We start from the raw sequence: 12908 nt of genomic DNA on the forward strand, positions 1-12908 counted from the left end.
AACTGCCCCTGTTAGCCCTATGATTGACCTGATGAGGAATGGGTTACTGAGATGCAGCCACCATATCATACACCCACCTCCTGGACCCGCTCCCGAACCTCCTCCGGTTTTATAAACTTTGGTAGATTAAGCAGAGTTGGGCCGAAGCCAAAAACTCCATCCCAACCAGGTTTTAGTGGTGATAGGATCAGCATTGAGTGAGTCAGAAGAACCATTTAAAATGTTCATGATCTTGTGCTTTCCAGTTCCACCTGAGAACACGATGTCCATGGCTCCAAAGTCATTTTATTGTTAAAGCTATTGATGGTCTAATAGCTGTGGTACCGAGAATCTTGTTTGTTAAAAAATCCACATTCACAAAAAATATCAGTTAGAAGTTGATGAACAGAACAAAATATCCAAGAGGCTTAGGCAGGTACCAATGGTTTCTGTATCTAATATCTTTTTGTTAGAAGTTTTAAAAGATGTTTGACTTGTGAATCTGTCCTTTCAGGTTGAAGACATGACCTCAGATCAAAGGAATGTGGTTGCCTTGGGTCGGCCTTTTGGGTTAGGAATGCTATATGACGCTCGCCAGGATCAACTGATCACAGGTGAGATAAAATGATACCTGCTAATATTCATTATTAATGCTTTAAATTTGAGGAAGAACTTAGAAACATCTGGAGAACTATGTGAAGTCTTCTGGAGCCCCTCATCATCTACTCTTATTTAACCAATGTTAAAGTGGAACATTATTTAATTATTATTTTATTTTCCGTGACCTACATTATATCGATTTATTTATATATTGCCAATTCACAACAAATGTCATCTCAAGCCACTTTACAAAGTCAATTCAATTGGAAAAAAAGTGGTTCTTGGATCAGACCCCAGAATGCAGACAGGCAGGAAGCAGACAGGATCTAACAGATGCAGACATGAATAGGCTTGGCTTAGCATGAACAAAACAGTCCTCAATAGGTATGGCGAGGCAAACAGTCAAGGACATGGACTGGCTGGGCTTGGCATGACAAACAGTATCTATTCAGGAGGAGTAAACAGAAAAGCAGTGTGTATAAAGGGCATGGCACAGCTGAAAGCAAAGAGACTGATAGACATGAAGCAGCTGGACCGAAACCCAGCAGATTGCATCCAGTCAGTGACTTGCAGCATTCACTCCTCCTGGATGAGCACGTAGAGACAGTGGACAGTCACTGGCATTATGTTGTTTACTTCACAGCAGGCCCTCATACTGAGCATGCATGTACGTTCTATGTTAAAGAAAAGTAAAACGTTAAATGTAGTAATAGCTCCTTAAGTTGCTTCATCTAGGAGAAAAAAACAGTTAAGCAGATGAACTCTGAGCCAGTTTTCAAGTTTAGAGTCTGAAAGAGAGCACATAGAGTTAGTCACAGTAGAAGCTCAGCCAGTAGCCATGTCTAGGAGAGAGAAAGGGTTAAACACTGAAAGACAGGGCCAAGTGGATCATCTGTAGAAGGTGAGTATTAACATGTTGGCAGCAGAAGTTCAGCTGATGCCCCCTCCAGGAAGGTGCCACAGCTAAACACAAAGCCAGGCTAGTTGTAGCTTCTAGGAAGAGTAAAGAGAGAGACTATAAAGTTAAAAGCTGAAATAACAGCTAATAACGCAAAATTGGAGAGTAGTAGGAGTATGTAGCAGAGAGAGTGAAAGTGGTCATTATGTTCTCCAGCAGCCTAAGCCTATAGCAGCATAACTACAGAGATAACTCAGGATAACCTAAGCCACTCTAACTATAAGCTTTATCAAAAAGGAAAGTTTTAAGCCTAGCCTTAAAAGTAGACAGGGTGTCTGCCTCACGGACTAAAACTGGGAGCTGGTTCCACAGGAGAGGAGCCTGATAACTAAAGGATCTGCCTCCCATTCTACTTCTAGAGACTCTAGGAACCACCAGTAAACCTGCAGTCTGAGAACAAAGTGCTCTGTTAGGAACATATGGACCAATCAGATCTCTGATGTATGATGGAGCTAGATCATTAAGGGCTTTATATGTCAGAAAGTTGTAACATTATTGTCTCATAAAGATCTATTATAATTAAAGTCATATAATAAAATTTTCTTTTAGGGGTGGAATACTCTGTTACATTAAATCGACGGTCAATAAAACATTGTCAGGCATGACAGGGTTATGAGAAAATACTGTTATTTGTAGACACTCAATGTAATATGTCACACAAGGTCCAGAGTATGAAGACAGTAGTGAGCCAATCTGTTAATGTTTTGGGCAAAGCCAATGGAATCTAAGGTAGTTTAAAAGTTACCTTTAGTCTATCATTTTGAGTGTCGACATGATTCTTAAAACCCCTATGATAATTACCTTTTCTGTATTTATCACGAAATCACATAATTGACCTAAAAATTGAGATTAAGGGCCTGGTGGACTATACAAAACAGCAAAAAGAAGGTAGTGCTTTGCAATTTGTATTACATGGCCTGGGATAGGGTCGCAGGGGGTCCCAGGCCATGTAATAGGTGTAGTACCACGACAGGGAACTACCCTTAGTGGCTCTGCTCTGGCTAAGGGGCCACAACCATCTGCTGGTTTTTAAACAAAGCAGAGCTAGGCCTCAAATTTTGACACCCCTGCTTCCAAAGCCACAACAATAAGAAATATACTACGTTTCATTAATACTAAAGGAGGCAGAGAAGTAACTAAACATCTTATACAGAGCAGGAGAGAGGAGGAGACTCAAACAGAGATTGAGTGTATTCATAATGGTGCGAAGCTAACGCTAAGCTATCGACCCCTTATCATGCAGAGATTACCTGTGTGAAACCAAAAGGGTTCCCATGTGTAAAGTGCAGCAACAGAAACTACAGAAGGTTTTTAATGTCCCTATGTGATGGAATAACTCAAAAATGTCACAGTAAAGATAATTTATATTAAATCAGGAGTCTGAAACACCAATCAGATTTACAGAGTGCAACTGGAAGACATGATGTTTTGCATGAAATATTGGTTCGACTTTCTGTCATTAAGCTAGAACTGCATTCTTGCATGTAAACAGTCTGTTGCACCATCTTTGAAAGACGGACTGACTACAGTGCCTTGCGAAAGTACTCCGGAGACTTGATTACACACAGGTGGATTCTATTTATCATCATCAGTCATTTGGGACAACATTGGATAATTCAGAGATCCTCACTGAACTTCTGGAGTGAGTTTGCTGCACTGAAAGTAAAGGGGCTGAATAATATTGCACGCCCCCCTTTTCAGTTTTTTATTTGTTAAAAAAGTTTGACCCATCCAATAAATTTAATTCCACTTCACGATTGTGTCCCACTTGTTGTTGATTCTTCACAAAAAATTAGAATTGTATATCTTTAAATCCACTCCTAGGGATAGAAAAGCTACAACCAACCTAAAAATGTTAGGTTTTTTTGTTTTATTCATAGGGGTAACAGTACTTAGTCTACCCTGATTTTGGTGGTACTACATAGAGGAAATGCAGCAGTCTTATAAAGTCAATTCTGATTAACTTTTCTGAATATGGTTGTCTGAATGGATAGATCTGGGGTCCCCAGCTACCGGCCCTAGACCGTTACCAAGCCCTGGTTCTATTGGTGTGGGGCCATAGAATAATCAACAAATAATGATAGTAATTTTCAACGGTTTTGACAAACTGGGAATGTGAGGGGAAAAACAAGAAGCATCCATGCGCTTCTGAGGGTTTGGTTAACATCCACACTGAAGGGGAGCGATTAAACGATATGTTGGCTGACATATTGTTTTTGTGTCCTTTTTTGTTGTACTCCGGTAATACCACAGGTAATCACCTAATCAGCAAGGCCAGCCCCATCCTAGGATGTCCCCTCAACCCAGTCCTGGTGGTGGGGGACAGAAGGAGTAGCAAAAAAAAACATTACTGGTTAACAATGTCTCCCACCCCATGCATGAAGTGGAGAGCTCCTTCAGTGACAGACTGCTGCATCCTAGGTGCATAAAGGGGTGTAAAAACAGATCCTTCTTCCCAGCAGCTGTTAGACTTTATAACCATCACTGCTCCCAAGAAACTCATTAAGAGTTCACATCCCTGCTGTTATTTGCAATGTTTTTTCCCTTCTTGTAAATAGTCTAGTCTTGTTTGTAATTTTTTAAATCACCCTATTTAGCTTTACATTTCTTTAAATCTGATTATGCTATTTTTAATAACTACACTATTTGTTTTACTGAAGTTGTAAATTATTCCTTAATGTAGAGTCTGTTATTCTTATTCTGTTTTTTTCTTATATTTTTACCCTTGTGCATATCTCCATGCTTCTATTTGCCTTTCACCTTGCTGCTGATATCCTTAATTTTCTCCACTGTGGGATGATAAAAGATATTTCCTTTCTACTCTATTCAATCACACTTTTTAAAACACGAAAGCAGTTGCTCCACTTGCTCCATTGTTCCGGTACCTTTGAGTGTAACAACTTTCAACAAAACAGAAACACAATACGTACTTTTGATGAAAAATGTATTGATAGTTTTGCATTTTTTCAACAGATTTTACTCTGTGGGACAGAGAAACTATTCAAAAATTCACCATAAGAACAACCCAGAACAGTAGCGATTATGAAACTACTGCTTCAGACTCCATTGAAACCAAGGCTTCTCTGCTGAAGGCTGATGCGTCTCTGATGGCCGGTGTTCTGAGTGGTCTGGTTGAAGTTGGAGGATCTGCCAACTATCTAAATGATAAGAAGAAGTTCAAGAACCAGAGCAGAGTCATTCTTGAGTACAAAGCAACAACTGCATACGAACGGCTGGCTCTGAACCATCAAGATGCCAAGAAACTGCAATCTAAAGATGTTATTAAAAATAGCCATGCAACACATGTAGTCACAGGCATCCTTTATGGGGCGAATGCTTTCTTTGTGTTTGACAGCGAGATGTTGGACAGTAGCAGTCTGCACAGCATGAAGGCAAAAATGCAAAGTTTAATAAACAAGATACCAAAACTGGATCTTGAAGGAAATGTTCTCAAACATCTGCAAGAAGAAGAAAAAAAGGTAATGGACAAAGTATCCTGTAAATTTTATGGTGATTTCATTCTGGAAAAGAACACTACAACATTTAAAGAAGCAGTAGATACCTACAGAAAGCTTCCAGCCCTTCTTGGACAAAATGGAGAGAAATCAGTTCCTGTTAGAGTCTGGCTGACCCCTCTGAAGAATCTGGATCCAGCTGCACCTCAGCTAAAGGGAGACCTTTATGAGGGTTTACTCAAAAAAGCTGCAAATGTTCTGGAAGGTATCAGAGAAATACAAATGAGATGCAATGAAACCCTGGAAAGGGAAGTCGTGAAAACTTTTCCACCGATAAACAAAAAGTTGCAATGCTTCCAACATCTGTGTGAAGACTATGTGAAAACAATCCAACAGACCATGCAAGAGAAAATTCCCCTCATTCGTGAAGGTGAAGAAGAAGAAGAAGAATGCTTAGAAAATTTCCTTGATGAGCAGGAAAAGTCTCCCTTCAGCCAGGACAATTTAGAGAAGTGGCTTGATAATTTAGACAGAGAAATTAACGTCATCACATCCTGTTTAGATATTATGAAGGGAATCAAGATCATCCCAGAAGAGTCAGACTTGGATAGACAAGTTCTTGGTGTAGAAGATGCCCTCTGCTTTGTTTTTACCTCAATTGAAAGTAATGACCCCTACATGGACCAGATGGATAATTATTTTAAAGAAACTCCAACCTGTGTGACTCCACCTTCTAAAGACCAGTGGTTCTTCTCTGGTGAGGTCTTAGAAAACATCACACAGAAAGCCAACATGATCTCAGAAACTGCTAAAGGCCTGAAGAGCAGCAGCAGATTCACTTTCCTTGTAGCAGCACTGCCAAACGAGGAGTTCAGAGGAGCAACCATCTACCGTTACAGGAAAGGTGTCTTGAAAACTAAAGACTTCTCAAAACCTGCCATTCATCGAGTGAGAAATGTGACGAATAAAGAAGATTTAATCTGGTGTAAGTCCAAACTCTTATTTCCACTTCAGACAGACATAATTCAAACCAACTGCTAAGTTTAAGAAGTTATTGCTCAAAAACATTTAACCAGCTATGCTCTGGTTCAATAATAACTTAGTAAATTCACACATCTACTAAAGAAGGTCTTTATTCCATAAACCTGAAAAAATACTGTTGATTTGATCCAACAACGATGGCCGCTGGTATTAAACCGCACTTTTAAAAGTGTCCCGATCCCAGCTAGTTAATCGTTTCTTAGTCAACATGAGGGTGTTAAATAATGAATAAATCTGTCATTGTTTTAGCCTGAGTCTATGAGATGAACAATGACAGGTTGTTTGTTTTTATCCAACAGACTCCTGTGATCCTACTTTGGACACAGAAACTGTGAATGGGTACCTCATTCTGTCTGAAGGAGACAAGAAGGCAACATGTGGAGCCTGGCAAAGATATCCTAAAACAGAGAAGAGGTTTGATTCATATCCCCAGGTTCTGTGCAGGGAAGGTCTGACAGGGTGTCATTACTTTGAGGTAGTGTGGAGCAGTGAAATTACTAAAGAGCTTGGTGTAGGTCTCGCACATGAAAGCAGTCCAAGAAAAGGAGGGGGTAGACACACTGGATTTGGATATAATAACGTCTCCTGGTATTTTGGTGTTAATGACAATGTTCTCCGTGCGTGGCACAATCGTAGTAAGATGTGGTCTTCTGCTCTTCCTACTGGATGCAACAGAATTGGGGTGTATTTAGATTGTCCGGGTGGCACTATGTCCTTCTACCAAGTGTCCTCTGACACTTTGACCCATCTGTACACCTTTGAGAACCGATTCACTGCACCACTTTACCCAGGTTTCTACATCTGGGAAAAATCTAACTTTGCTGTTTTCTGCCCAGTGTAAGAGGACCATTGAGTCAGATACTGTGGAATTACATGAACCTGATGTTTTTACACTTAACAAGGTAACAAGGTCATAATCAGATGATGGCTAAAAAAGCTAAAGCTTTTGAACTTTCCCAGACCATCTAAATGAAGCTTTAGGCAAGTTATTGGCATTACAATTTTGTAAATCCACCCAAAAATTTGAGTTTTTTTCCAAAGAAAAATAAGGTTTTAATTTATTAGACATCCATCTGTCCAATGTCTTCTGCTTATCTGAGATGGATTCGCAGAGGCAACAGATCCAGGAGGGAAACTCAGACACCCTTCCAGGGGCGTCCCTAGATTTTTGTTCTTGGGGGGGCAGGTAGGGGCACAGATTGCAGAAAGGTGGCACACCAAAACTGTGGTTTAAGATCTAAAGTGTTAGCTATCATGTTTTTGTTGTCTGTTTCTATTCTGAATCTCAATAAAGTAAAAACAAAAAAACAACAAAAAAACAATAATGCTAGACCGTCCTAAATCTACTAAAGTTATTTCTCCCATTATAAAGCTTCAACCCTGCAGCACCAATTAAATTTTGACTAAACAGTTGTTTTCGTTTATTGCGCTAAATTATTGTTATATTTTTCTGTATATAGTTATATATATATATATATATATATATATATATATATATATATATATATATATATATATATATATATATATATATATATATAGTCAGTCAATCATTTTCTACCGCTTATTCCATAGTGGGTCGCGGGGAAGCTGGTGTCTATCTCCAGCAGTCTATGGGCGAGAAGCACGGTACACCCTGGACAGGTCGCCAGTCCATCGCAGGACAACACACAAACAACCATGCGCACACTCATTCATACACTTAAGGGCAATTTAGAGTTACCAATTAACCTAACAGGCATGTCTTTGGACTGTGGGAGGAAGCCGGAGTACCTGGTGAGAACCCACGCATGCAGAGGGAGAACATGCAAACTCCATGCAGAAAGAGCCCCAGCCGGGAATCGAAAGACATTTTGTGCAGAGTTTTATGTGGATGGGAGTGGGTATTTATAGCTATAGCTATAGCTTATAGCCAGTTGTGACTCTGTGCTGTGAGAACCGCTCAGCAAGCTGTTGTTGGTTGCTGCGTGTTGCAACTGATTCTGCTCATTGACCCAGCGACTGTTTTCCTCAGAAAGCTGCTGTCAGTTTACTAAAAACAGATTGCAGCAAAGCAGTTTTTTAAATAAGGTTGATTAGTGGGTCTGAAAAGGTGCTAAATCTAGGAACAAACGTAATAATTTAGCAACAATCTTCTCTGCAAACTCCTAGAGCCTTCCTCAATACCCAAGTACGTTCTTGTGTGCTTGGCAAGTAGAGTTAAAAGTACGTTCTGGCTAAGAACACATAAGTATGGTGGTTCTGCAGTTGGAACAGAGCGTACTTGATGATGTCACCACTCAGCTAAGATCTTTCTGGAGTTTCAGTGTTTTACTTGGGAATGCAGAGATTTTCACAGTTATATTGGACAGTAAAATTAAGATAGAGGTTAGTGGAGAATGACATGCTGAGATCAGACTGCGGTTAGTCAATGCATCGATGCGTCCTCGATTAAATGCAGAGCAAAAACACATTCAGAGACTTTGATGTGTGCCATTGGTGATGTTTCAATATGCCAGTACACAAGTTTAGACAAGTACGAATATTGAGGGGGGGCAGGTGTGGTGGCCAATCAGTTTCCAGAGGGTAACCGGTGACACCCCCAGCCACCCCTGTGGCCATGCTCCTGGTTCTCATGCCAGATGGGATGTAACCCTCCAGCGAGTTCTGGGTGTTCCCCAGGTCTCCTCCTAAAAAACCTTTAAAGGTAGGCGCCTATAAGGCAGCCTGATCAGTTGCCTGGACCACCGCAGCTGACCCCTTTCGATGTGGAGAATAGCTCTATATTAAGCTCCCCCCAGAAGATGGATCTCCTCACCCTATCTCTAAAGCTAAGTCCGTCAATCCTGCGGAGGAAGCTTATTTCAGCTGCTTGTATCCGCGATCTTGTTTTTGTTGGACAACTATTTTAAATTCGACAGAGATACTTTGAAAATCAATTTTTTTGTGAAATTCCATTTTTTGATACAAAATAGAAAACTGAAAAACAGTCTTTGAAATTTAACCATGAGTTTTAAGTTAAAGTCTTGAGCTCAGTGTGTTTAGCATCATACTCCTGCAGCAAAAATACCTTAAAAGGAACGATGTCCACAAAATATGTGGACTTGACAACCAAAGTCTGATGTAATCTCCAGAGGAAGTAATTCTCCAGAGGAAAACACCAGAATTCAGATTAGTTTCAGATTAGTATCCCCTACCTGCCCTAATCCTCCCTCCCTGGGCAACTCAGGAGAGAGTCCAGCTCCTCTGCAGGACTTGGGTTCCAGAGCTTAGGATGTGTGTATATATATAAACTCGAGAGGATGGTACTGGTTTTACTTTTAGGGCACGGCCTTTAGTGTATGTAGTGAAGATGGTTTGCTACCCTCCTAGGAAAAAAGAAAGATCAGTCAGTCATTTTCTACCGCTTATTCCATAGTGGGTCGCAAGGGAGCCGGTGCCTATATCCATCAGTCTATGGGTGGGAGGCGGGTTACACCCTGGACAGGTCGCCAGTCCATCGCAGGGCAACACACAAACAACCACACACACACTCATTCACACTCCTAAGGGCAATTTAGAGAGACCAATTAACCTAACAGGCAGGATTTTGGACTGGGAGGAAGCTGGAGTACCCGGTGAGAACCCATGCATGCACGGGGAGAACATGCAAACTCCATGCGGAAAGACCCCCGGCCAGGAATTTAACCTAGGACCTTCTTGCTGCAAGGCAACAGTGCTACCAACTGCATGGTGGCAGTTGCTACCAAGAAAGATATTATCTTTAAAATTTTATTAATCATAAAACAAATATAAATAATCAAAATATTATTTTCTGCAATATAAAAATATAACAATGTAAATGTGATTCTGTGTTTTATATCTTTGAAATTACAGTAGGTCTGTGTAACAATATAGCAAATAACGTTTATCTGGGCAAAGTTTCCTCAAAGTGGTGAGCTGCATGCAGCTACTGAGAGCACAACATAAAAGATCAAATGTTTCCTTCTTAGATAGGAAACATTCTGATGGAAACCAGTCATATTTTGGTTTGTAGCCAAGGAGCATTTTCTCACACAGCTCCAGGATATAGAAGATGACCTGATGATGGTTTATGGAGGGGAAATAGCTCCGAAGCAAAATGTTTAAAACGGTTGTCTGCCTCTTGAACCAGCACTGAAACATGGTGGTGCACTGAAAACGGTGTTGTCAACTCATTTTAAAAATGGAAAGTTCCAAATATATCTTGCAAGTGTTATGTTTTCAGCTTCTTCTGTTTTACTTTTCTGTACATATTTAGGTCCCTGCAACAAATGCAGGGCAGCATTAAGAAACAAATGCTCTTTTGGATGTTTTGACTCATATTCAGAGTCCAGGTCAGGAGCCACTGGTTAACCTCTTAATGATGTTGTTCAAGTCTGAAGAGCTCAAGCTTCTCTGGATTGTTGAATTAAAAATAAAGCAGATTCCTGTGTTTAACTTTGTGAGTTTCCTGATCATCTTCTCTCTTTCTAAAAATCCTGTCAGGTTTGAAATGCAACTCATTTACTGCATGAACACAGATTTCTGGGGTTTCTTTAATTTCAGATACAAAGACCACTCCTTTAATATTCCATATATCCATTCAAATATTCAATCACGGCTGGTTTTCAAATCGTCCTCCAGCTACTCCTGAAAGCGGCATCTTCTATGAAGGAAATTAAGAGCTAGAAACATCAGCTGTTGTATCTCATCCCAAATTGCATTGTTCTTTTCTAAACAGAGGAAAATGGTGGATGGGGAAGGACAACCTTCTGTGTGTCAAATGGGTGAACACAAATGAACAGACAAATATCAGCTGATCTGGACCAGATAATTCTATTGCTGGTCCTAGATCAGATTACCTGAGTTAACTCCTACAGTTCTAGACTGTGTATTTCTACAGAGAGGAGAAAAGCACAAAACACCATACAGGTCCTTCTCAAAATATTAGCATATTGTGATAAAGTTCATTATTTTCCATAATGTCATGATGAAAATTTAACATTCATATATTTTAGATTCATTGCACACTAACTGAAATATTTCAGGTCTTTTATTGTCTTAATACGGATGATTTTGGCATACAGCTCATGAAAACCCAAAATTCCTATCTCATAAAATTAGCATATCATTAAAAGGGTCTCTAAACGAGCTATGAACCTAATCATCTGAATCAACGAGTTAACTCTAAACACCTGCAAAAGATTCCTGAGGCCTTTAAAACTCCCAGCCTGGTTCATCACTCAAAACCCCAATCATGGGTAAGACTGCCGACCTGACTGCTGTCCAGAAGGCCACTATTGACACCCTCAAGCAAGAGGGTAAGACACAGAAAGACATTTCTGAACGAATAGGCTGTTCCCAGAGTGCTGTATCAAGGCACCTCAGTGGGAAGTCTGTGGGAAGGAAAAAGTGTGGCAGAAAACGCTGCACAACGAGAAGAGGTGACCGGACCCTGAGGAAGATTGTGGAGAAGGGCCGATTCCAGACCTTGGGGGACCTGCGGAAGCAGTGGACTGAGTCTGGAGCTACAGGTGCCGCATTCCGCATTCTGCAAAAGGATTCCCGACCAAGTATTGAGTGCATAACTGTACATGATTATTTGAAGGTTGACGTTTTTTGTAGAAAAAACACTTTTCTTTTATTGGTCGGATTAAATATGCTAATTTTGTGAGATAGGAATTTTGGGTTTTCATGAGCTGTATGCCAAAATCATCCGTATTAAGACAATAAAAGACCTGAAATATTTCAGTTAGTGTGCAATGAATCTAAAATATATGAATGTTAAATTTTCATCATGACATTATGGAAAATAATGAACTTTATCACAATATGCTAATATTTTGAGAAGGACCTGTAAATAAAACTGAATTGAATTGAATACTCCTTCAGGTTGATGGAAATGAGGAACACCTGCTACCCTCCACACCGGAGGATCTTGGCGGCATCTAGTGGTGAGTAAGTGTTAGCAGCAGGCAAAAATAATACATGAAAACTCCCAGTCTCCGACAGCTAAAAGTCCCGGACTCCTGATTCAGGAAGAACTTCAAAGAACCTGAATAAACTTTTCTTTGTTATTATTATTTAAAAATGCTCTTTTAGAGAATAATTCTAGTTATAAAACCTTGCAGGCTGGATGATAATTCATATTTTTCTACAATGAACTGCTCTTGTCCTCCTAGAGTTCAACTGACTCACTTTTGCTCCAGGAAAAATATCTAAATCACCCTGTTGAGGTGGTTCTGGTCTCTGGGCGTCTTCTGGGCACCTCCCTTTGAAGGTTTTCCATCCACGTCCTACTGGCAGGAGACGCCGCGTCAGATCTAGAACTTGCTGAAGGAACTTTATATCTCGTCTGGCCTGGGAACACCATGGGATCCCCCAGAATGAGATGGCGAGTGACACCAGAGAGAGGGATGCCTGGGTCCCTTTCCTGAACCTGTTATCCTCTGTGAGAAGATCTTGGAATAGCAGAAGATGTATGGATGGATGGATGGATGGATTCTTTGTACACTTGTTGATGCTGAGGGAACTGTACTATATTCCCTCTACTATATTTCATATACAAGTTCAATTCTACTCAATTCAGGTCAGTAATTTTCTCTTGTTCAGCCTAACAAAGACCTCCTCAAGTCATTTTAGAAAACAAACTGATCCCATGTAGAATCATGCAGCTCATTTAATCCAGTCATTCCGATGGATTCAGTCCAACCCCTAAAGAAGCATGTAACAACAGTGGGAAGAAATGATTCGCTTAGTCATACATCAGTAACTTTGTTTTGCAGGCTAATGCTACAAAGCATGGCACTGACATGCTCAGCTAGCTTCACCATGGCTGCACTAAATTACTCATTTTCTTTACTTTGAGCTCAACCATGAACAATCTGATTGTCCAC

The 12908-nt window shown here is 40.3% G+C and overlaps 1 protein-coding gene across 1 annotated transcript; it reads left to right on the plus strand.

Annotated features, from left to right (window-relative positions):
• Window positions 1-478: 478 nt before the first annotated feature.
• Window positions 479-7019, plus strand: LOC124867736 (stonustoxin subunit alpha-like; the record flags this gene model as incomplete). The annotated part of the gene is made up of 3 exons (XM_047364316.1): window positions 479-593; window positions 4511-5977; window positions 6333-7019. Coding segments are annotated over 3 exons (2124 nt in total), but the record flags the coding sequence as incomplete, so codon positions are not given.
• Window positions 7020-12908: the final 5889 nt, after the last annotated feature.

The sequence above is a fragment of the Girardinichthys multiradiatus genome, chromosome 5 (assembly GCF_021462225.1).
Source record: "Girardinichthys multiradiatus isolate DD_20200921_A chromosome 5, DD_fGirMul_XY1, whole genome shotgun sequence".
NCBI classification, from domain to species: Eukaryota; Metazoa; Chordata; class Actinopteri; order Cyprinodontiformes; family Goodeidae; genus Girardinichthys; species Girardinichthys multiradiatus.